Source organism: Apostichopus japonicus, chromosome 8, assembly GCF_037975245.1.
Source record: "Apostichopus japonicus isolate 1M-3 chromosome 8, ASM3797524v1, whole genome shotgun sequence".
In the NCBI taxonomy this organism is placed as follows: Eukaryota; Metazoa; Echinodermata; class Holothuroidea; order Aspidochirotida; family Stichopodidae; genus Apostichopus; species Apostichopus japonicus.
Genome location: NC_092568.1, coordinates 42,823,477 through 42,850,034, shown reverse-complemented (window position 1 = coordinate 42,850,034; position 26,558 = coordinate 42,823,477). Strand labels below are relative to the sequence as shown.

At 42.4% G+C, this 26,558-nt stretch overlaps 1 protein-coding gene across 3 annotated transcripts in view; it reads right to left on the bottom strand.

Moving 5' to 3' along the window:
- The window catches only part of LOC139972105 (pecanex-like protein 1), a 72,852-nt gene extending 46,769 nt beyond the window's left edge, over positions 1 to 26,083 (bottom strand). For 2 of the 3 annotated variants that reach the window (XM_071979041.1, XM_071979042.1), the window contains exons 1-6: positions 25,300 to 26,083; positions 24,462 to 24,694; positions 20,962 to 21,058; positions 14,705 to 14,870; positions 3,778 to 3,891; positions 1,206 to 2,159 (exon numbers count right to left, since the gene is read on the bottom strand). In XM_071979041.1, coding sequence (XP_071835142.1) covers positions 1,206 to 2,159; positions 3,778 to 3,891; positions 14,705 to 14,870; positions 20,962 to 21,058; positions 24,462 to 24,694; positions 25,300 to 25,452 — 1,717 coding nt within the window. In that variant the 5' untranslated portion in view covers positions 25,453 to 26,083. The remainder of the gene's footprint in view (positions 1 to 1,205; positions 2,160 to 3,777; positions 3,892 to 14,704; positions 14,871 to 20,961; positions 21,059 to 24,461; positions 24,695 to 25,299) is intronic. The other variant, XM_071979039.1, reaches the window with a different exon arrangement.
- Positions 26,084 to 26,558: the final 475 nt, after the last annotated feature.

Sequence of the window (26,558 nt, the reverse complement as noted above, 5' to 3'; positions counted from 1 at the left end):
CAAAGTTGTACTTTTTGAGTTATCATGTTCACAAAGTTTTCAAACTTTGACCTCTGTTGACCCCAAATGACCACTGAACTTCACAGTAAACAATAGGCTTCTTGTACACAATAACCCTAACACAATGTCATGCAATAAAAGTATAATCACACTTCACTTCACTAGAAGTACTTCAGTAAAAGAAATAAGTGACTACTATATGTCATATATTACCTGTCATAGGGCTAGTAGTACTTCAGTAAGAGAATAGGTAACTATTACATTCCATATATTACCTGTCATAGGGCTAGTAGTACTTCAGTAAGAGAATAGGTAACTATTACATTCCATATATTACCTGTCATAGGGCTAGTAGTACTTCAGTAAGAGAATAGGTAACTATTACATTCCATATATTACCTGGCATAGGGCTAGAATTACTTCAGTAAGAGAATAGGTAACTATTACATTCCATATATTACCTGTCATAGGGCTAGAAGTACTTCAGTAAGAGAATAGGTAACTATTACATTCCATATATTACCTGTCATAGGGCTAGAATTACTTCAGTAAGAGAATAGGTAACTATTACATTCCATATATTACCTGTCATAGGGCTAGAATTACTTCAGTAAGAGAATAGGTAACTATTACATTCCATATAATACCTGTCATAGGGCTAGAAGTACTTCAGTAAGATAATAGGTAACTATTACATTCCATATATTACCTGTCATAGGGCTAGAATTACTTCAGTAAGAGAATAGGTAACTATTACATTCCATATATTACCTGTCATAGGGCTAGAAGTACTTCAGTAAGAGAACAGGTAACTATTAAATTCCATATAATACCTGTCATAGGGCTAGAATTACTTCAGTAAGAGAATAGGTAACTATTATATTCCATATATTACCTGTCATAGGGCTAGAAGTACTTCAGTAAGATAATAGGTAACTATTACATTCCATATAATACCTGTCATAGGGCTAGAAGTACTTCAGTAAGATAATAGGTAACTATTACATTCCATATATTACCTGTCATAGGGCTAGAATGACTTCAGTAAGAGAACAGGTAACTATTACATGTCATATATTACCTGTCATAGGGCTAGAAGTACTTCAGTAATAGAATAAGTAACTATTACATGTCATATATTACCTGTCATAGGGCTAGAAGTACTTCAGTAATAGCATTAGTAACTATTACATGTCATATATTACCTGTCGCGGTAAACATTTCGGGATGACTAAAGAGCCACTGCAAGCCCATGGAACTTGATGAACTCTCTTGATTGGAACCAATAAAGGCTGATGATTCTGACATTAGTGTGCTGTCCTCTGAACTGGTAGCTGAGCTAGACAGGGTGAGGTGAGGTGAGGCGGCTGAAGGGGTCAAAGTACTGGAGTCGCCATTAGTGTCAGGACTACTAACTAAATTATCAGCTGGTGGAAAGCTATAAAAACATGTGTGAGGAACCCACCGATCAGGAAGAACAGGTCCTTGTAAAGTAGTTTCGTCATCTCCCCTCACTCTCAAACGAGCTGGTTTTTCAGGTCTTGGCTTTGGGTGCACAGATAGGTCAGATGGATCTGTTTTAGTTTTCTCTGTGACCTCATAAGCCCCTTTCCTACCAGAAACTTCCTTTTCAATTGCACTCCACAGACTGTCATCTTCAGACTCATCATCCAACGAGTCCCTATTTTCCAGGGAATTACCCTCCCTTCTTGCCTGTCTTCGTCCTGTTTCTCTACGTTTTCTTGCTTTGCTATGCCTTCGCCCTTGCTCGCTTGATTCACCTGGAGGGGGACCAAAGGCTCTCTCCATTGCACTACTACTGGTCCCTTCTTCTAAATCTCTCTTTTGTATTCGACGCCGCCTGGCACTCCTATCAACCCCTAAGGGCTCAATTTCTGTCAAGGATAGTTCAGTCTCTCCAGGTAAACTGGAGCAGGCTTTTATTTCTGGTTTCTTTCTTGAAGTAACTTCACCTCTTAGTGCTCCTTTTCGTCTCTCGACATCTCTTTCATCCTCACATGCAACAGTCACTTCTGGAATCCCTTTACTAATGACCTTTGAACTTTCTGTCATTCTCCTTTGATGTAATACATCATCTGACTTGGCTCTGACTTGGGTGTGCGGTTTGATTTCTTTCCATTGAAGTTCATGTCCCTCCACTGAAACAGAAGAAAAGAAATAATAAATATCAATTGGTATTTCATTTCATCTAAGATTAAGACAATTGATGAAGCTCCAGTTGGTACATTCCTTATCTTGTCACCTTAGAATGATGCACATGATGAAGTGTCAATTGATATCTTTCTTTTAATAATATTCATCCATGAAAGATGCACTTGATGAAGTATTAATAGGTACCTTAGAATGATGCACTTGATTAAGTATTAATAGATACCTTAGAATGATGCACTTGATGAAGTATTAATAGATACCTTAGAATGATGCACTTGATGAAGTATTAATATGTACCTTAGAATGATGCACTTGATTAAGTATTAATAGATACCTTAGAATGATGCACTTGATGAAGTATTAATAGATACCTTAGAATGATGCACTTGATGAAGTATTAATAGGTACCTTAGAATGATGCACTTGATTAAGTATTAATATGTACCTTAGAATGATGCACTTGATGAAGTATTAATAGGTATCTTAGAATGATGCACTTGATGAAGTATTAATTGTTACCTTAAAATGATGCACTTGATTAAGTATTAATTGGTATCTTAGAATGATGCACTTGATGAAGTATTAATAGGTACAGTACCTTAGAATGATGCACTTGATGAAGTATTAATTGTTACCTTAGAATGATGCACTTGATGAAGTATTAATTGTTACCTTAGAATGATGCACTTGATTAAGTATTAATTGGTACCTTAGAATGATGCACTTGATTAAGTATTAATTGGTACCTTAGAATGATGCACTTGATGAAGTATTAATAGGTATATACCTTAGAATGATGCACTTGGATGAAGTATTAATTGGTATATACCTTAGAATGATGCACTTGATGAAGTATTAATTGGTATCTTAGAATGATGCACTTGATGAAGTATTAATAGGTACCTTAGAATGATGCACTTGATGAAGTATTAATAGGTACCTTAGAATGATGCACTTGATGAAGTATTAATAGGTACCTTAGAATGATGCACTTGATTAAGCATTAATTGGTACCTTAGAATGATGCACTTGATGAAGTATTAATAGGTATATACCTTAGAATGATGCACCTGGATGAAGTATTAATTGGCACCTTAGAATGATGCACTTGATGAAGTATTAATAGGTATCTTAGAATGATACACTTGATGAAGTATTAATAGGTACCTTAGAATGATGCACTTGATGAAGTATTAATAGGTACCTTAGAATGATGCACTTGATGAAGTATTAATAGGTACCTTAGAATGATGCACTTGATGAAGTATTAATAGGTATCTTAGAATGATACACTTGATGAAGTATTAATAGGTACCTTACAATGATGCACTTGATGAAGTATTAATTGTTACCTTAGAATGATGCACTTGATGAAGTATTAATAGGTACCTTTAGAATGTGCACTTTATTAAGTACTAATTGGTACCTTAGAACGATGCACTTGATGAAGTATTAATAGGTACCTTAGAATGATGCACTTGATGAAGTATTAATTGATACCTTGCATGAGTTGTCATCTTGGAATGATGGATCTAGTGAAGTATCAACTAGTGTCTTGTTCTAAATAATTATTTAGTGCCAATCTAGTGCCAATTGGTATCATACCTAAATAGTCATGTAGGAATGATGTTGTTGTGATCTTTGGGCTGGGACTGATGCTCAAACTATTTTTAGATTCTTCTAGATCAGAGTCTTCATCTTCATCTTGCTCCTCCTCTTCTGTAAGAGTCAAACAAATAAATTCATTACCACTAACAAATGCTGCCAGAAGAATCACAAAATCTGAACATGAATGTGAAATTTTGCAATTCAGATCCATTTGTTCCACTTAAATAATAACAAAGATGGAATAAGTGGAATTGCAAAATGTGGGGAAGAGCTGAAGAAGCTACTGTAGGTGTTTAAGAAAACTCTGTTTGCATTATACAGGTAAATGAGGCCATCAGTATTGTTACTAGGATTTAAAAGTTGCATCTGTGGGACACAATGTCTTAAAAGTGTTTGCATTCACTCAGAAAAACTCATCCATGCAGTCCTCCATGAAACATGCACTTTAAAATAACTGTACAGGAACACACAGTACTTAGCAATAATGATCCCTGACAACACATTAGCCTGTGCACAAAGGAAGCCTATAGTGATAGGTCTTTAATATGAACAAAATAATAATCAAATTAAAAAATGAAACTTGTAGCTAATATACAACAACAAAATGACTGTCAAATTTGGAAGGGGGAAATGTTGCCGTAGACTATTTACAGTAGTGTACACTTGATGGTCTAGACGTCACGCAATGCATACTTTATGAACCCCTTAAGTTACCAGTTACCTGATGCAATTTTATTCAAATTTGAACAAAGTATTCCTTTTCTCCAACCACTATAGGCAAGGAGGCCCAACCCTGGCCAGATCCAACCCCTTTCACATTACAGCAGGGCTTGACAAATACATAAGCCTGCTAGTCCGGGGCTGTTTCAAGACACACTCGGGCTATTGCCAGTTAACAACTAGAATAGAAGCCCGATGGGCTAGTACAACTTTTTCACTAAGTTGATGTACAAAACTCTAACAACATTATCCTCACAATCAGTTCTGCACAATCTCTAATTCCTCTCAAAATATTGTAAGCAAAATCAGCAATAGCTGCAATCAACCCACAACCACACGTACCCTAATGTTATGCATACCTGTTGGGAGACACGCACTACCCACGGGCTGGGTAGATACAGGGCACAGACTGGCCTATCCTAAATATCGCTGTGAGAGGTTCCCGGACAACTCCCCCCAGGACGATTCCCCTGGACGATTACACTCGGACAATTGCCTCGCGGACAATTCCCACCCGGACAATTCCCAATCCTGACAATTGCCCCCCAGACAATTCCCAGCCAAACAATTGCCAACCCTAACAATTGCCCCTGGCGAATTCCCACTCCGGACAATTCCCAACCATGACAATTTCCCCATAACTGTTTCCCCCTGACAATTTCCCCCTGGACAATCCCCCTGCTTGGACTAACTGCAACAGGAGATTTCAGTTTTTCATATTGTTGTTGTGTCCCCACTGAAGCATTAAAAGAATTGTTTGAAGCCCCGCCCACTCATGAACATTAATGAGATTGGCACCACAAACAATAGGGACCATCTACTTACTATAGGTAATCAACCACCCAAGTATGGAAATGATCAAAACTTGCGTCATTGACTTAGAGTGATTACGAGCAATTTTCAACGAAATTACATTTGGCCCAACCCATCATGAACATTATGAGATGGGATTAGGTATTAACCTACGCATGTACCCCACCTCCTACCAGTGCAACCAAACAAGTTTTAACAAAATTGGCCATTCGGTTGCCAAGATACGGAGTCCGTCCTCTTATGAATATTATGAGATTGGCAACAAAAACGATAGGGACCATCATCTCACTATGGGTATCCTATCCACCAAGTATGAGACCAATCAGATCTTGCATCATTCAGTTATCATAATTACAAGCGGCATCACAGACACACAGACAAACACACAGACATGGTTTACACACAGAAAACGGAAATAAATAAATATATCACTAATGCACGAGAATCTTGCACAAAGATACTCACTGTTTGTACTGTATCTCAGTTTAACTTGGCGATTATTTTTTCTCAGGTGAGATGGGCCTGTTGGTTATGCTAATATAAAGTACGCACACACAGTTTTTATTGGTACTAGCGTTATAAAATCTTCCCAATTTGGTGCTCCCGATTGACAATTATCTGTGGGCCAATTGTCCGGGGGGGGGGGGGGGTTCCAGGGGGAAATTGTCCGGAAGGCAATTGTCCAGGGGAAAATTGTCCGGGGGGAGGTTCCAGGGGAAAAATTGTCCGGAAGGTACAGTAATTGTTCGGGGATAATTGTCCGGTGGGGAGTCGACCGGGGTGGGAATTGTCCAGGGGAATTGTCTGGGGTGGGAACTGTCCAAGGTGAGAATTATCTGGGTGGGAATTGTCCGGGGAAACTCAAGCTTCAATGGCTACTTTTGGTGATGTATGAACGTTGCACACACAAAAAATAACTGAAGCATGTGATCAAAGGGACCGCGCAAAAGTTTGCAACAAAGAAATTTCTGTATTATGAATGCACATTTTACTTTAGCAACTCAATGCAGAGAGAACAAACATACTGTGAGATGAGAATCCTTTTCAGTATCAGAGATGTTAGCTTCCCACAAAATTCATAAATTGTCTCAACTCATAACATTTTGTGATCACAACACTGATTCAAATGTTACATGATATTCATAGAAACATTCAACTACAACTTCCTACCATTATCACTTTTTGTCGAAATGTGTTGTCAACAAGGCCTGACATTATGATATATGAGTGCCCACATATGATAGTCTATAGAACAAACTTAGCTATCCCTACACAGGGGAAAGTAACCTTACAAGTAATTGTTGTTAAACAACATACTTTGTGTTTATTGAGCACTACAGATACAAGAATGTTTCCAGACAATGGGTAAAGGACTATGAGCCAATCAGATTATGGGAAATATGGCAAAGCATCATTGACTATTTTTAGCAAGAAAATCTCTGTAATGAAATGTTGCTAACTCTGTACCTTGCAGTTGATTGTTATGATTTATTTGTTTTCAAACAATTTCAAGCATCTGTAGGACTAGGAGTGGAAGTAATTTTAGTTCTTAAGAGAAGAAGTTGTGGTATTCTTGAAAAGAATGATATTCATTTAAAAATGTCCTTTTTATGTTTTGCATAGGCCTCTTGTGAGTTTATGTACTTGGGGTTGTTTCCCCCATCCCCCCCTTCACCCCCCAAAAAAGACTTTGCTTCCACCAGACACAAGCAATTTAAAGATTTTGCATCCCTGGCTAAAACACCGGTCGGGGACACAGAAACTCCAAAACTTACTGGTTTGGATATTTACGAGTGACGAGCTTACCTGTCTCGCCACAACCTTAGCACCCTCATTCTACCGCGCCTAGAATGTCCTGGTAACCTTTTTAACACTGTGCACCCTCTGTGACCCAGCTTCACGGGTCACTGCCCATCCTTCTCATGAGACCAAAGCCCTCCAAAGTGGTCTCTGCCTTGGAGTTGAGTAGTAGTCCTCCCCGACAGAAGGGGAAGACTACCCCCTCGACTCCTGAACTAACATCGAATTCTGACGCTACTGACGGGAGGGGGAGTACTTCCCCCCAGTAGGGAGGGAGACTACCCTCTACGACCCCGTCCACGTCTGACCCCTTAACTCTAACAAGGAGGCCTAAAATAGCAGGAGATACTCTTAAGTTAGGCCCAACGCCCCGAACACTGTAGTGTAGATGTAGTGAGGAGACAGGTAAGTCACGAGAGAACCGAAGTGAGAAGAACATTAGTTCATAGAGAAGGGGTTATACGACACTAAAAACCCCAGTAACTCACAGTGGAACTAGGTTACTACAAGTTACTACACGTTACTACGAGTTACTACCGGTTACTACAAGTTACTACGAGTTACTACCCGTTCCTACACGATACTACGTCAAAAAAAAAACACATTTTTACCATGGACTCACCGATAAAATTAGGTGGCCGGGCGAGGACTCGTTCGGTGGAGGCCCTTCCTTTTTTTCTCAGGTCTCTTGGCCTGTACAGGAAGGTGTATAGTCAGGTCAGTGCGACCGCTCCTCCGTCCGGCTGCGTCCCACCCCCCTCGGGGGAGGGAGGCGGGAATGGAGACAGGTAAGCTCGTCACTCGTAAATATCCAAACCAGTAAGTTTTGGAGTATTTACTTCGCTCCTCGCTTACCTGTCTCGCCACAACCTTAGCACCGAGTGGCACTGCCCGATGGTGGGAGGCCCGAGGGGTGGGACCTAATACCCGCCGGACCTCGCATCACCGCGCTACAAAACGCCGTCTCAGCCTGTAGAGAGTCCGAAAGGTAGCAGGTAACAAATGTTGTTGGCGTTCGCCAGGCTGCTGCCTTGAGAATGTCCTCCACTGGGACTCCCGCAAAAAGGGCTGTTGAGGCCGCTACTCCCCTGATGTCGTGGGCTCTCGGTGTAATTGTGCCGGTTGTAAACGGGCGGATGATTTCCGCCAGCCATCGGGAAATGGTGTCTTTGGACGCCGCTGAATAAGGTGCTCTCGGTAAGATGAACAAGGTCGTGGTTGTTCCTCTAAGGTGTTGGGTCTTGTTTAGATACCATTTGAGAGCTCGGACTGGGCACCACAGTTTATCCTCTGCGATTGAAGAGAGGGATTTTATTTCGGGGATAAAAATGTCCCCCGGCAGGAAGGATAGGACCTGGTTTTTGGCTAGGAAGGCCGGATCGGGGACCATTCTTACCCCGTGGTTCTCGAACCTGATATGGTTCTGTTTGGTGGAGAGAGCGTGGAGACAGCTTCTTCTTCTTGCTGACGCCAGAGCGATCAGGAATAGCGTTTTCTTTGTAAGAGATGCCAGCGAGGCTGAGGCCATGGGTTCGTACGGCGGTTTGGTGAGTGTTTGCAGCGCTGCTGACAAACTCCACGAGGGCGCGAGTCGCCTGATTCGGGGGCGCCTGTTCGCCATCCCCCTGATGAGCTGGGAGATGTCCCTGTTGCTGCCTGGGGTGGACCCATCTGCAAACCCACGATGTATAACGGTAATTGCCGACCTGTAGTTCTTGATGGTCGACACTTGCTTGCCTTCCTCGAAGAGGGAGTGAAGGAAGTCTACCACCTGTGCCAAAGAGGTTTCGGATGGCAGTACCTGTCTGTTGTGGCACCATTCCCCGAACTTGCGTAGTCGGGAATCGTAAGTAGCAACGGTTGTTGCCCTCCTGGCGTCGGCCGCGATCGCGGCAGCCGCTTCCGAAAAGCCCCTCTGTCGAAGGGAAGTCCTGACAACTTCCACGCAACTAGTTGTAGCCCTTTGATGTCTGGGTGGATGAGGGTCCCCCGTCTTTGGGACAGCAGATGGGGCGTGTCCGGTAGGATCGCTGGGGTGTCCATTAGAAGTTGTAGGAGCTCCCCGAACCATGGTCTGCGGGGCCAGAAGGGGGCTATCAGTATGACTCTTCCTCTGGAGTGGCGGATCTTTCTCAGGACCTGGCCGATCATGCAGAGCGGCGGGAAGGCGTAAGCTTCCAGATTGTTCCATGGGAAGGACATGGCGTCGATGTGGTGCGCCCTGGGGTGGAATTGTCTGGAGCAAAAAATCTGGAGTTTGGTGTTCTCCGCCGTCGCAAACAGGTCCACCATTGGTTTGCCGAAGATTTCGAAGATCCTGTTGCATGTTTTCTGGGACAGTGCCCACTCGTTTGGGTCCATCTGTCCTCTGGATAGAGCATCGGCCATCACATTTAGTTTTCCGGCGATGTGGGACGCCCGTAATGTCATTCCGGAGTCCTTGGCTGTCATCAGGACTTCCCAGGTCAGCTGGCATAACCTCTCGGAGTGAGTGCCCCCCTGCCTGTTTATGTACGCTACCACGGTGGTACTGTCCGTGAAGACGGTGGTTACTGTATTTTTCAGGTGTTCGTGGAACGACTCTAGGGCCCGTTTGACAGCCAACATCTCTAGTGAGTTGATGTGCCATGACTTTTCTGCTGTGGACCACGTCCCCCAGGCTGTCAAGTTCTTCCAGTGGGCTCCCCACCCTGTCAATGAGGCGTCCGTCGTGACCGATGTGTTTGGCAAACTGGTGGTGAAGGGGACCCCTTGGTCCCAATTGCCTGTGTCGTGCCACCATTGTAGATGGGGGGTGATGTCTTCCGATCGGCGGATCGGCGCTGTCTGGTCCAGGGTTAGTAGGTTGGCCGTTTTCCGCAGGTGGAGTTGCAGCGGACGCATGCGTAGTCTGCATAATGTCACCACGTCGACCAGGCTGGACATTAGCCCCAGGGCTCGGAGCCACGTTCCTGTGGGTGACTCTTGTGACGATATGATCTGGGCTGTGGCCGCTCTGGCTGCCTCTATCCTTTGTTCTGAGGGACTGGCTATGCCTGTGGTGAGGTCTAGTCTGGCCCCCAGGAACTGGATCGTCTGTGTTGGTGTTAGCTGGGATTTTGTTTGATTGATTATCCAACCCAGTTCCTGAAGGGTCTGCACCGTTTTCTGTACGTTGTGTGCCGCGCTGGACTTCGACTCTCCTACTATGAGCCAGTCGTCGAGGTAGGCGTACAGCGTTACTCCTTGTTTCCTGAGGTAGGCGATTACCGTTCCTGCCACTCTTGTGAAGACTCTTGGTGCCGTAGACAGGCCGAACGGGAGTGACCTGAATGTAAATCTCCTTCCGGCGTATTGGAAGGCTAGGTACCGCTGGTGACGTGGATGTATTGGTATATGTAAGTAGGCGTCCTGTAGGTCTACGCTTGCCGCCCACATGCCCTTTCTGAGCAGGGGTAGGATTAAATTTAGGGTCTCCATACGGAAACGTTTTGGTTCTACGTAATTTTTGTTGAGGGGTTTTAGGTTCAAGATCGGGCGCCAAGACCCGTCCCGTTTTTGTGTTAGAAACAGGGAGGAGCGGAAGAGGGGTCCCGCCTCTCCCGACACCTCTACAATTGCCCGCTTCGCCAGCAAGGCTGATACTTCCCCTTCTAGTGCTGCTTGTTGGACGGGGTCGGTGGGTATTGGAGTAGGTCTTCCCCCCTCCCCGGAGGGCGGGGCGGAGGTGAACTCTATCTTGTACCCTTGTGAGATCGTCTCCAATACCCACTTGTCCCCGCCCAAAATGTCCCATTGCTGGGTGAAAAGTGACAGTCTCCCCCCCACCTGCGGCGTTGCCGTGGTGAGGTGGGCACCCCTAGGGCCGGGCGGCAAACGGTGGTCTAGTGGAGGAGCGGTCGCCGTCCCGTCGGGTCGTCGCCGGGCTTCTGCCTGAGCCTCGTGTTCCCCACGGGCGAGGTGGTCGGCTAGTTGTTCCTCTTGATCTGCCCCGTGGGGTACCTCTCATGGGTGTCCTGAGGGACGTTCCTCTGCCTCCTCTGGTTGGTCTAGATTCTCTTAGGCGGTGCGGTCTTGACCTGAATCTCTCAGAGGAGCGGAATTCCGATTTGGCCAATGTCTCTCTGCGTGAGACTTCCTCCTGGAGTTTTTGTTGGAAGCTACCAGCGAAGAGGTCGTCTCCCAAGGAGGGCAGGGCTAGCATTCTCTCCTTAGCTTCCACGGACGGCCAGCGGATGGAGGAGATGACGTTTTCCCTCCTGGCCTTGACTGAACGTATAGCGACTCTAGCAAACTGGTCGAAGGCCAGTCTCACAAGCGGTCCGAGGAGTAGTAAAAGTTGGCCTGCCTCGTTTCTGGACACGTAGGTATCGTCCTGTGGAAGTTGTTGGTGATATCTCATCAGCACCTCCGCGGTCAGCATGAGAACAGAAGTAAACTTCATTCCGGAGCGTGCGGCCAGGTCGACATCAACTAGGAGCTCCTCTAGCTTCTTCTGGCTAGGATTTTTGAAGATGTGTGAGGAGGAAGAGCCCTGCTCGGACCTTAGCTTTTCTCTAGCCTCCTGCGGTATGGTCGGGCATTTGAAAAGGGTTTTCCATGCTTCGTCTGGGACCCTGATGGCTCGTTCCGCTTTTGCCGGGAACGCGGTCCACCTCTTTTTGTCCGCGATAGCCTCGAACCTGTCATAACAGGAGGCGTCGACTGGAATGGTAGATTTCGGACGGGTAGAGGTCTCCCCTGTGGCTGTGAGTTTGGAAACTCGGGTCGGTTTAGTTGTCACTTCGGGAGTGTCTTCGAACCCAAGGTGTTTGCGGAAGATTTCTGCCACCCGCGTGGTTAGTTCCGGGGGTAAACTGCCTCCCGCCGTGGGAGCTTCCTCTTCCTCGAAGATGCCTGGGAACTCCTCTTCCAAAGGGTCGAACTCCGGGGGGACGTCAGAGTTGTCCTCCAGACCCGATAGATTTACGGAGGCTCTGCAGTCTAGAGTGTCCTCTCCGAGGGTGACTGCCTCCGGTTCCAGGGGGGGTTCCGGGACCGTAGTGGTCGTTGTAGCCGCTTTTTGGCTCCCGGCTTCTGTTTCTGCCTCAGCTCTCACATTGTTCTCTCTCGAGGAGCGGCTTTAGGAGACCTGTCAATTGGGCTAGCCACGAGGGCTCTTCCTCGTGACGCTGTTTGTGTGGTCGATACCTCCTCTTAGCCCTACGGTATCCATCATCGGAGGAGTCGGAAGACTGGTCTGATGCTGGCGACCATCCCCTCCTGGTACCTCGTCTGGGGGATCGGGACCGTGATCGGGTGCGGTCCCGTCTGGCCGGGTTGCGTGAGGGATTCCTTCCTCTGCTCTCTCGGTCGGGGATCCCAGCTGGGGATCGTGATGGCTGTGGTTCTCGGTCCCCGCTCCGGGACCGGCTCTGGTTGGACAGCGATCCTCCGGCCTCTGGCTCTCTGCTGTGCGCCCCGGAAGGAGCTCGAGTTGGGCTTGTCGGTGCCCGTGGCACCTGCCTCTCCGGCGGGTTATTTCTCTGCGACCCAGATTGGGAAGCCTTCTCGGTGCCGGCGAGGCCGGACTTTTTCTTGGGCACTTTTCTCTTGGCCGGAGCCTTGCCCTTGTCTTTGCCTTTCCCCTTGGTCATGACTGATCCGGACGTCGCCGGGACCGTGGGAGGCATTTTCTCTCTCTCTTTCTCTCTTTCTCTTTCTCTCTCTCCTTCTCTTTCTCTCTCTTTCCCTTTCTCTCCTTCTTCCTCGGCCCCTACTGGGCCCCTCTCCAACACCTCTCCTTCTTCTTCCTCTCCTAACTGTGCTCGGTCTCCCGTTGTTCGGGACCCACTGGGGTTGGGGAGCAGGTCGAGTTTATCCTGAAGTTTGCTTCTCTGGCCTGCTAGCCAGGTATCAATGTCTAGCCATTGGTTGGGGGTGAAGTTGATACACACTAGGCAGGGGTCCCTCCTCGTGCACGTACGGCACTTGGGACAGAGATCGTGCTCATCCCAGGCCCTCCCTGGCCGGAACATAGAGCAGTTAACGCACTTCAACTGGCTTCTGGACATGACTGAAAAACCCCGGTTAAGGAAGAAGAATCTAACAAAACGATAGGAGAGGGAAGCTAAAAAGGGGGAGAGAAGCAATAAGATCTGTGGGAAAACACACTAGGCTTAACACCGTGCCTCGGCTAGAGGCCCGCGGCTTACAATGGTAACAATTAGGCCTAAGCCGACCCACAAAGTCTAACTAACTAGCAAGTTAACGAAGGGCAGGGAGGAGAGAAGACAACGAATTAACGAAAATAACGAATAATGAAGGCAGGAGAGTAAAAGTGAACAACAAAATTGAACAACTAAACAGTGGGTGAGGGAAAAGCGTGATAGCGTGTGTAGCCTAAAAAGGCGGGAACTAGCGTAACTACGGTAAACAAATCGCAGAACTGCTACCCACGCAAGTTTTCTGCACAGAAAAAACGGCGCGAGCGCCGTTAACAAAACCCAGCCCTAAAAAACCTCCCAAGAATAGGAAAAGGATACTTATCGGGCTGCAACGGTTAGAATGCTTCAGCAAACAGTAGGTGGAAAAAAAAAATTCCGATTCTAGGAACCAAAATTGGACAGAAATCGATGGAATAATATCCGCTCGAAAATAACGATGTAGACGCTTTGGTTGGTAGAATGAGAAGGATGGGCAGTGACCCGTGAAGCCGGGTCACAGAGGGTGCACAGTGTTAAAAAGGTTACCAGGACATTCTAGGCGCGGTAGAATGAGGGTGCTAAGGTTGTGGCGAGACAGGTAAGCGAGGAGCGAAGTAAATTCCTGCATTCGTAACAATGCTGGGCCATACTAACTGTACACTATAATCAGTTCTATATATCATTCTAAAGTAAAAAAACACATGACAAAAGAAAATAAAAACTGCATACAGCTACAGTTTCAAGACCACTGCTTGATGCAGCATCTTGTTCAGTGACAGTATAATTGTCTATTCCTTTAAAGTGTTTACTATATACAGTATGCTATGCTGAATTTCCATTGGTCATCCCTTTAATGATATATGAACTTCACCTTTATAGCCAGAATTAGTCATTATTGCCTTCTGATATTGGTCACCCAAAATAATCAAGAAATGAAACTAAGTACAGTACTATGTACTATCATGAACACATGATAGAACATACTCTAGCAGATCCATGATACTAACTCACATAAAACTGACTCTTCATTTGAAGACTGAAAATACAGTCATGACCAATTGTTTGTCTAGAACCAAACATACAATTGACTCCAATCCGTCTAGCTGATTGTGAAGCTGGAAATACATTACAATGAATCATCAAAAAAACTGAGCCAAGCGAACATTGATGTTGCAATCAATGGATATTGATACTGTCTACTAAGGAACAGTTATTTCCTGACCATCTCTCTTTTTCACAAGTCTGTAATATCTTTGGCAACTCAAAGCATATATTAAGCATTTCATTCATTTGTTCCCTTACAGTTTCCTTCACAATCAGCTAGACGGATTTGGAGTCAATTGTATGTTTGGTTCTAGACAAACAGTTTTGAACAAATACATTGAGGATATGGTAAAATAAACTAATGTGTAATTGCATCAAGTTACCTTTCTCCTCATCCACAGGGTCAATCCTGGAGGTAACACTGATAGCCGGGCGCCTTGAAAAAGCTTCCGCACCATAAGCTTTTGGTATTATCACTGGATCAGTGGAGTTCTTTGGTCTGTGGATTTCAACCTGGACACTGGTAGATGGTATGCCTGATTCCAGCGCCTGCACATGATCATAGATTTGCAAGATTACTGACAATATCACATTCATTGACCATAACAGTCTCCAACACACAAAAGAGATATATTTTGTCTAAATGAATACATAGAACACATAAGGTCAGTTTCTACCATCACGGTTTGTGTCCAATGTACAGCATCTATTCTTTATTACAGTATTGTTTTAAAGCAGCATTTTGCGTTTGGTCGCCGTTTTCTACTTTTTTGACATGTCCATCGAGTTTTTTACATATCACAAAACAGAAAACTAATATATTAGCCAAGTTTTTCCCTGCCAACAACGCTAATTGGCGAGTAATTAAGGATATTTGCAGATAACGAGAAAAGTGTCCACGACAAATATCACATATAAAATTAATCGCATACACTTCCCCCAAACCCACTAGTTTGAATTCAACCAATCAGAGATGCGGGTTTAGTTATGAGCCGTTGAAAGTTGCAAATTTTTCGACTTTTATACCACCATTTGAAGTAAGATTTCAATAGATAAGCTAGTTATGTATATCGTTATGGCATACAGGTAGGGGCCCCTCAGAATGTAGGTGTTTTTTGTAAGTCACCTACAGCTCACCAGTTTTACATTATTGGGTAAAACAATGAATAATTATGAAGATTAACTATTAACTTAGATTGCATTTGGGTCCAAACATGAAAATATTTTTTTTATTATTTTTTTTTTGCATGGAGAAAAACCACACTAAAAAACACTTGCCCCTCAAAATGCTGGTCAACAATTTTGATAATAATTTTCCAGGAACGTGATGAATTAACAACACATTTTGACTGGTTCTCTCATTTTAAACTCTCTAACAGTTATTTAAAATTGATTGTGTTTCTTGTATTTTTTCCCACTGAGGTTCCCAAAATGCTGGTGTATTGCCCCTCAGAATGCTGATTTTCCCTAATGAAAAATACAAAATATGACACCTCCTTTACAAAAAAAATTTTGGTTTTCCCATTCCTTGGCATATTGACAGTCAACAAATGGAAAAATATTCCCCACTTAAGTAATAAAAGAGCAAAAGTAACCAACAAACATCCTAAAGATAATTAACAATACTTTGGATTTCTTCTAACTCAACTATCTACACTTGTACATATGGCTCCTGACATTGCTGTCAAGAACATTCCAAATCTTCTTATATCAACAACTGAACGTGGTTCTCAAGCACATGAATCCCTGTTGTCAGCATACAAGTTATTAGATCGACACTAAGCAGCACAGAAGGTAGCAAGACCAGTTGTCATTGTTTCTGATGGCCACAGTTCCAGATTTGATATTGAGGTGTTGAGGTTCTTGAGAGCAAAAGAAATGCATCTTTTCATCACTCCACCTGATACCACTGGAGTCACACAATTACATGACCAAATCAATCAAAATTTGCACTGTGAATACCATAACAGCAAGGGAGAACTCTTTTCAGCAGAATGCACAGTCAACAGGGATGGTTTCAGGAAGAAATTGGCAGATGTTTGGCCACGGTGGGCAAACAAACTTGAAATAATAAGAAATGCAGCAAAACGTGTTGGTGTAACCATGGAGCTATAAATCCCAGGTTTATAGCTCCATGGTGTAACTAACCATGGCCTGAGTGTTGAATGGATGCAAAAGGACAAATTTGTTCAAGCATCATCTGTTATTCAAGATGAAACTGATGAAACAGCAGGACCTTCATCATCAACTTCCAACACATCAATGGTTGAGTCGCCAGTTGGCATCAAGAAGTACACCAAGCAGTACTATACGCAAAAACTGGAGAACTCATTAGAAACCATCCAGAAGCTTGAAAATTCATTCAAGAGAACACCATTGGAGGAGATTGATGGACTACTGACAATTAAGAAAGGGAAGCCAAAACCAAAGGTAACAAGTAACATGAGGGTAACTCAAGTCTATGGATCCATGGAAGGACAACAAATATAAGAGTCAGTGGAGTTATTGAATAAAGAGAACGAAGCAAGGGACAAAGCCAGACAAGACGATAAGTTGAAGAAACAGTGTAATCTAGAGACATTTTTGAAGTGCAAGTCACAGTGTGTTTGCTTGAAACCAGATGGCAAGTGTGAGGCAGAGAAGTTGAAACTGTGTCCCAAATGCTTGAATGTGCTGGCTTCCCAATTATATGCAGTAAAGCTGCATGTAAAATGAAAATGGAGTCAAGCCTGATATGATTTTGCCTGCTTGCACACAAGGGAAGCGTGTGCGTCGGCGACTTCTTGTTGATGACTCATCTGTTGAAGAGATGTCTGTAGATGATATTGAGGTTGAAGATGCAGAAGAGGTTGAGGTTGATGGTGCAGATGACGTTGAGGTTGAAGGTGTAGATGCTGTCGAGGTTGAAGGTGTAGATGTGATGGGGTTAAGAAAGTTGGATATGAAGGATGTGAAAGTGTCGATGTGGGTTAAGGTGAAATATGAAGAAGAGGTGTTTATTGGTAGAGTTCTACAAAAGGTGGGAGATGAAGTCTGTGTGAGATGTTTAGAGAAGCCATTTGGAGTAGATAAGGGTATGCCACAGGAAATGGAAAAAGAGTCTGCTCCCATATTTTATGGTGAAGTGTATGAAGCAGAAGTGCAACCAGGGATGGTGAAATGTGGAAGAATGTAGAAATACATTTATCAATAAACATGTGTATGTGAAATGAAAAGTTGATTAATTTTATAGTTTAGTTATTACCCTTTAAAGTTTGTCTTTCTGATGATGCTTTAGTTGTTTAATTAAAGTTTCAAATGATAAAGTTGTTTATTACCTGTTAAATATAAATCATTACACTTAAAAACAGATTGTTCTTTCTTCAGCTACATGAAACTGTTACATGTGAATGTAGGTTCTTTAAAGTGTAATTAATATTCGTTTATACTGTATGTGTGTGGTACTGTATTTTGCGCCAACCCATAAGCACCCACCCAGTTGAACTGACCCACAATGTTAAAAATCTTAAAGGTAGCAAAACTTACATCCAAATGAGATCTTTATTTATATAGTAGTCATTTTGGCAGTATGTTGTGAATTGTACATATCTTAGTAAATGTAAAGGACATAGAATTGAGGGAATACTGTAGAAGGAAATAGTAAATATTTCTCAGAACATTTAAATAAAAAATGAGAGCAACTTATTTAACGTAGTTAAATTACAAAATATGTGAGGTAAGTGTTTATTTTTGGTGTTATTAGTGTAAAATTATATGTTTCATGTAAAAATACAGTTTTGATATTACACTATAATGGATTTATTAAATTTTCATATTTGTTTTTATTGACCCTCAAAACGCTGGTTTAATGCCCCTCAAAATGCTGATTCTGATCAAGTAATGATGTTTTCAAAAATATCAAGTTACGTACAAAGTGCTGTATTTCACTGATCATCATTCTACAAACATGTAATTTTGCAATGTAAATTACCCCCTAGTTGTCCGTTTTTGATGCAGTGCCAAGAAGGTACACTTCAATTAATAGCAAATTTTAGATGCACGGTAAGCAAATAGATGATTGTACCCATATATTTTTTTGGAAACTATAAAATAATTTTTGAGTTGGTGGCAATTTTAAATTCATCATACATATATCCTATCTGAAAAGTATAATAGAAAGTTCATGACAGGTTCAGTTTTTTTTCTAGCAAATAATATTTGTTCACCTACATTTTGAGGGGCACCAGCATTCTGAGGGGCCCCTACCTGTAGTGGAGTCAGTGAGGTTGAGAAAAATCATAGAAAAGGACGCAAAATGCTGCTTTAATTCCTACCTTACAATGGTGTCAGTTACTTCCATCATGGGTTATCTTATGTCCTATGTAACAGCATCTATTTTGTATTACAATACTGTTATTATTCCTACCTCACTCACAATGGTGTCAGTTACTTCCATCATGGGTTATGTCCTATGTAACAGCATCTATTTTGTATTACAATACTGTTATTATTCCTAACTCACTCACAATGGTGTCAGTTACTTCCATCATGGGTTATGTCCTATGTAACGCCATCTACTGTATTTTGTATTACAATACTGTTATTATTCCCAACTCACTCACAATGGTGTCAGTTACTTCCATCATGGGTTGTGTCCTATGTAACAGCATCTATTTTGTATAACAATACTGTTATTATTCCTACCTCACTCACAATGGTGTCAGTTACTTCCATCATGGGTTGTGTCATATGGTTCAGCATCTATTTTGTATAACAATACTGTTATTATTCCTCACTCATACAGTAGGTGTCAGTAACTTCCATCATGGGTTTTGTCATATGGTTGAGCATCTATTTTGTATAACAATACTGTTATTATTCCTACCTCACTCACAATGGTGTCAGTTACTTCCATCATGGGTTGTGTCATATGGTTCAGCATCTATTTTGTATAACAATACTGTTATTATTCCTCACTCGTACAGTAGGTGTCAGTAACTTCCATCATGGGTTTTGTCATATGGTTGAGCATCTATTTTGTATAACAATACTGTTATTATTCCTACCTCACTCACAATGGTGTCAGTTACTTCCATCATGGGTTGTGTCATATGGTTCAGCATCTATTTTGTATAACAATACTGTTATTATTCCTACCTCACTCACAATGATGTCAGTTACTTCCATCATGGGTTGTGTCATATGGTTCAGCATCTATTTTGTATTACAGTACTTTTTTAATTCCTACCTCACTCATAGGTGTCAGTAACTTCCATCATGGGTTATGTCCTATGTAACAGCATCTATTCTATATTACAATACTGTTATTATTCCTACCTCACTCACAATGGTGTCAGTTACTTCCATCATGGGTTGTGTCATATGGTTTAGCATCTAGTCTGTACTACAGTACTTTTTTAATCCTACCTTACTCACAATGGTGTCAGTTACTTACATCATGGGTAGGGATGCACCGGATCCAAATTTTTGGATCAGGCCGGAACCGGATTTTGCTGGATAGTACATGAAATCCGGCCGGATAAAATCCAGCGGACCGGATTTTTTCATTACACAAAAGAAAATCAGTAATAAAAAGTAGAAGTATGAAACAAGGAGCAAATCTTAGGTGATACGCATATTATAAAGAAGGTGAAATTAAGACCCCATTTATGAGATTAAATATAAATTAAACGTGTTAAACCTAATTTTTCCTTACTTTGAATGTTATTATTAATTTTTGGAAATAGTTTATATTGATTTAAGTTAATACCAACACCTTTTTAAGGAATAATTCAGGCCAGATTTTGAAAAAAGATCCAGCCAGATTTTGAAAAATATCCGGCCGGAACCAGAACCGGATAATTGCTCACTATCCGGCAGGATAGTCCGGCCGGACCGGATATCCGGTGCATCCCTAATCATGGGTTATGTCCTATGTAACAGCATCAATTCTGTACTACAGTAGGGTTGTACTAAAGTACTGTTATTATTCCTACCTCACTCATAGGTGTCAGTTACTTCCATCATGGGTTATGTCATATGTAACAGCATCTATTCTGTACTACAGTAGGGTTGTACTAAAGTACTGTTATTATTCCTACAACACTCATAATGGTGTGAGTTACTTCCATCATGGGTTATGTCATATGTTACAGCATCTATTCTGTATTACAGTACTGTTTTAATTCCTACAGTACCTCACATGACTTATGGAAGTGGTAATAAAGTCATGGTTAGACAGGGGATATGCAAAGCTTTAAAATGTATAACTTTACAGTTGTGAGTTGAAAGTGGCCTGAAATAAGATATTGCACAGATTTATATACACTAGGTACTGCACATTATGAAATTAAAACAGAAACAACCCAAATTCATTCAGATGTTACATTTCACAAAACACAACAGTAATAAAGCTATCATCATATTTGAGAGGAAACTTACTGTACATCAACTCTGCTTAGTGGTAAAAACTGTTCATATTCCATTGACTAGCTAACCCTCACATAGCATGTTAACTTCAAACAACTTATATAATTTCATCTAGAAATCCAAACCAAAAACAAGTATGATCTCTTCAGAAGAATATACAGAGGAAATTAATAACGTTTTATAAAATAAAATTTAAGACTCTGGATCTTGAGATCACACACTTGTGACATACCTGTGGTGAATCTTCAGGGGTGACTTGAACTTTAATTTCCTTCATTTCAACTGTGTTTTTACCGTCATCATTATCTCCAACCCAACCTCCAAATGGACTGCAAAGACAATCATAATAGTTTTATCAAATCACTGTAAAAGTTTAACCTTAGATCAGCTACTATACATTCACTGGCAACAGGTTATTTTGAATCACCAATACAGTACTAGTTAACAGTACATGAAAGTGACATTTGTTTCAAGTGTAGACACTTAATCATGCAATGTTCCCTGTGAGAGCCAGACTCTTTTCTTCTCACCTAACATGCACAACTTGCCAACACAACAGCAAGGGAATAATTTAGTGTTCAAATTTCATGTAGCAATTATGAAATACTGGATAAACGACCGTATTCCCTAAAACCATATCAGGTATTCAAGTACTGTACCAACTCCTACTGTACTTCCACCAGAATTCTTCTCTCGCACAGGAGGCTGCACTGCTACAGCAGTTTGATGGTTATGGAGGCCTACAGTAGACCCAGTGATGTCTACTTTGAAATATGACCTACTTTCTCCACATCTCAAAATCAAGTTTAAGTCTAGATGGTTGGCCTTGTAATGAAACCAGGTATAGAGGTGCACTTGGAGTGGTCTCATGCGCAATCTGCAGTAAGGGAGGCATCTACCAGACTGGCCATTAGCCCAAGCCAGGTTTTTAACATTGTCGTCTGCTGTTGACCACATATTCGGCCAGTCGAGACAACCGGGTGGTCCTTTCTGATGATGGGCTGACTGTTCCTGTGGTGAAGTCTAGGGAGGTTCCCGAGGTACTTGATCTGTTGATTTGGATCGCGGTGTGACTTCTCCCTGTTTATGACCCACCCTACAGTAAGTGTGTGAGGAGGTCTACAGTGAGAGAGGTGTTGTGTATCGTATCTTGGTACGATTTGCCCAGCACCAGTCGTCCAGATATATGAAGAGGGGGATGCCTCTGCGATGAAGTTCTTTCACTGCTGCTCTGGCTACCCGGGGGCATACCCTTGGTGATGTGGATAGGCCGAACGGTAGGGCGATGAACTTGAAATCTGTTCCTTCATAAGTGAAGGTTAGGAAGAGTTGGTGTGTCGCATGTAAGGGTACGTGAAGGTATGTGGTCCTTCAGGTCCACCATCGCAGTCCACAAGCCCTTGTTGAGGGATGGAATGATGATGGAGAGAGTCTCCATCCTGAAGCATTTGGGTTTTATAAACGCTGTTTAGTGGCCGGAGGTTCAGGATTGGCCTCCAGGACTTGTCCTTTTTCGGAGTGAGGAAGAAAGACGTGTTCCCTCCTTTCCTGTCCACCTCACTGTAACGTATTAGGTATTCCAGAAGTCCGGAAGTGAGTGTATGCTACACCCACTACCGCACCCTTGTCTAGCAAAGCCTGGATTTCTGTTTCCAGGATCGCAGAATTGGTCCAGGTCCTTGGGAGTTGGTGTGGTGCCCCCTTTCTCCACCCTCTGGAGGTAAGTGGGGTACGATTGAAAATTCTATGTGGTATCCCCCAGACACCACGTCCAACACCCAAGAATCCGGACCCAGAGTTTCCCATTGGTGGGCATAGTGAAGAAGTCTCCCGTCTACCATCGGGTTATCCTCGGTAGGGTGGGCACCCCTAGGGCATCAAAGGAGGACCTGGCTGAGCGCACATGCGTCAAGTCCTCTCTTTTTGCGTGTGGTAGTGTAGTTGAAAATGAAGTTCGAATAGGCCTATGTACATGTAATATTAGTACAGTGAACTGTGGAATTTGGAATGTGTGGAATGCACACTGTAGGTACAGGGATTTTTGAAGAGTTGGTTGTTGGAATCGCTGCAAGGTCAAAGCATCGAGCTAGTACTTCGGTGTTGGCGAATAGGGAAGTACAAGGGCGGACGAAGGGGAGGGGTAAAAATTGGTTGAAACGGCAGGGTGGGCGAAAGAATTGGTGGCCCGGGTCGCTCCTGTCAAACAGCGAAGCTAAGGCACTGAGTCATCTGCCCTATCTATTGTGTATACCATTCACTAAGTTATCTAGGGGTTGAATAATTTTATTGACAAAAAGGAAAGCAAAATGAGAGAGACCACCTTCTACTGTTCTGGACCATTAAAACAGCTGCCAGGACCTGAAGAGAAATTGTTTCACGATGTTTATTCTTTATGGCCTTGTACCCTTCGTTAAGATGCAAGTTGGCCTTGGTGCCTTACCTCTTGGCCTTGGTGCCATTTTAAAATTTTGCCCCATTCAAGGCCAAAGTGGCCTTGCCCTAAAAATTGTGAAATTAGAGGCCTGCCATCTCTGTATAATTTGTTATTACCTTGCTGAGGTGGGCCCCACAGTAAATTAGGAATCTCTCCATTTTGCTGGCTCTGATTCATGAATGTAACAAGTTAGAGAACAGGTGTGAAATGCTATTACTGTAGATCTGAAAATATCCACTCCATGGGTGGTACTTCTTTTTGTGTTGTTCAACTCATGCCCTGTAGGTACACTATTTACACACTCTTTAACTTATATAGTGAGTTGCAATAGGAGACTTGAAGGTGCAGTATCTGTTATTATACCAGTTTCAAAGAAGAGTCTTGTGTCCTGATTTCTACACATAGACACAAATACAATTAGACTAGGCGGTTGGGTTTGCATAACCTTAAATGTTTCATTCTTAATCAATTTTCATCTAAGAGTAATCGGCTTTATTTCAGCACCTTACAAAATTTGTTGAAAAGGGATAGATTCACCACACCTGTACATTAAATGATGTACTAGAAATATATTAAGCCGCAAAGAACAAGACTAGATTACAACTCCTAACTGGTAAGCATCATTTAGTGTTATCATACTGATCAACCTGTACAGTCAAGTACACACTGACCTACAGTACTGATAGTTAGAGTTTACAACACAAGGTGAAAGGTACTGTATGAAAACTCACAAAATGTTCTGTTAAATGCAAAAATCCCTGTTCAGATGTACATTTTAACACTAAGTTTTTTATGTGAGTCTACTATCCTTTGACTCTTGCCAACTATCTCCCATCTTAATGTATGCATATAATACAACAGTCTCTGGACCTGCATGGAGTTGCACTGTGTTTAACTGTACAGATATATTTCTTTAGGACCGATCAGTTGAATGTGGTGAGCTCACACAAAAAGGCAGTATGGTAGGTTGACGGAGGAATACCTGACTAACCAGGACAATTTAGTTTTCACACAGGTTATTTGAGCTGACTTCTTAAACCTGATTTCCGTTAGGCATGCCATTGATGGAACATTACATGCCCATGTACATATGTGGATTATGATAATAAGGCTCAGGGGTCTGGAAATGAAACCTAAAAGTGTTCACAAAATAACTTAATGTTTCCATTGGGAACAATGGTATATATTTAAGCATCTTAAAAAGATATTCTATAAGATTACAGTAAATAAAATAAGTGATGGAGAAAAAGTCATATTCTTTTACTCTCCCTTCATGCCTTTGAAGGTATTTAACTTACTTTTGGTTGTTCTGAGCATCTGATGGAGTAGCTTTCTCTACATCTTGATCTGTTTTACCTTCTTTCTTGTTGTCTGAGGATTCTTTGTCACCAGATGTCTCTTCTTCTGTTTTAGGTTCTTCTCCCTTGTTGAACATCAAGTGCATTCTGAAACTAACTGACTTGATGCAACAAAAGATGATAGTAACTGTAACACAGTATAACGCCCATGCAACACTTGAACTTCCAAAGGCCTGAAAAATGATTGGAAAACAGTTGAACTTTTATCATTATTTATATGCTTTGTAGGTGAAAAGACACAAACTGTCTATGAGAGCATAGCAAACGTCAGGTGGAATTGCCAACTATCCTACACTGTAACAAGTTATAATTTACTGATATAAATTTTGATGTTCAGCAACATTTTTTCCACATAGAGATGAAGTAATGCAGTGACTATCTAGAGTCAATCTCTTGACCCAAGTTACGAAAATCCCTAATAGTGAATGGACTTCAATTTGGTAGTTCGTTAGATCAGTAAGAATAGGCACAGTGAGTCCCCTGATTCTCCTGTCAAAGCAAATAGAATTAGAATGGTTACACAAATTCACATGCTCTATAGTCCTAGCAATGCTGCAGCCTACACAGGCCTATTGTAGCCTCTCTTGTAAATCTTGGTCCAAAGAAACCCATGCTATCTTACAGAACGTACTTTATATTTTATTATTCATTTTTGGTGATAGGCCGACAAATTTGGGTCAGTGTGAAAACTGAAAAGCAACTTTGAGTTCGAGTGACCTACAACTTGTTGAAACAACTAGCTACAGTACAGTATCTGTTTGTCACTGCTTCAACTTACCAGCTGAATACTAAAGGGCAAGCAAAGAAGAAATAACCACAGGTAAAGGTGGAGGGTGTTGCAAAATATTCCTTGGTGTGGATCATAAAACCAACCGCCAGTCACTGAACCCCAAAAGCCTTGTCTTGCCACTTCCAATGCATGAGACCCCATCCTGCTGATTATGTTTCTTTCGAGTTCTAGGGTAGTAACGTGCTACGACGGGACATACTTCGATTCCAATTCGATCACGATGACACCATTTCAGACAATCTTTCAACTTGTTGAATACCGTATTGAGGCCATCCACAAAATTTAATGGTTACTTGTCATTGCCCAACTGGTTGCTTGTAGCTTTATGTGGCATCGTACGTCGATTGTTATGTCCTACACCACATAAGTCACTACTACTATTTTAACTAGGTTATACAGTTCTACTAGTACTACAATGATTTACTGTACTGTAACCAACGATAGGCTTCCTCAACTGCTTCAGCACACATTAGTTGTTGCGTATTACATAGTAGGAAAGCTTAGGCTGGTATTTAAAGTGCAATGCGCATTGGAGTAGTTCAACACTACAACTTGATAAGCTAAACTGTTTACCTACGGACCTGTTGAAGCACGTTACGGTTCAAGCCATGTTATTCAGAACTGCATTAAATGCCATAAAACGCACTAAATTGTGCTAAAATAAGGTGTTTATATATTCCATATGAATTATCATTTCCAGAACTTTGAAGACACAGATGTATGAACAACTCGATGTCAGTAGTATTAGCTACACAGACTTTTCCGTAGCTTGGAAAGTGTGGGCGCTATACAGCCATATACGTCAGAGCCGATACGGCTCTGATATACGTTAGAGATCCTACTATTGGGTCTCTAATATACGTCTCCGATAAATAATGTGATACAAGACTATACGGGAGCAGAGCCGTATATTTAGACGGCTCTGTACGGGAGTCATTCACTCGGGAACTAGGGATCAAATTGTTTAGCTTCCGTGCCCAGGATGTACCCTGGGCAGGGGCGTAGCGAGCGGGGATGTGGGGGGTCACACCCCCCCCCCAATAATTTGGTCGCTGTCGGCAAATTTTGGGTCTGTCGGCAAAAGGAGAAAAGGTGAAGAGAGCGGAAGGGGAAGAAAGAAGGAAAGCTGAATAGAGAAAAGGAGAACGAGCTTCTTCCGTGCCAAATTTGACTTAAAATATGCACCAGATTGCATCTAAGGACGTATCAAAACTAAAAATTTTCTAAAGGGGAGGGGGACACCCCCT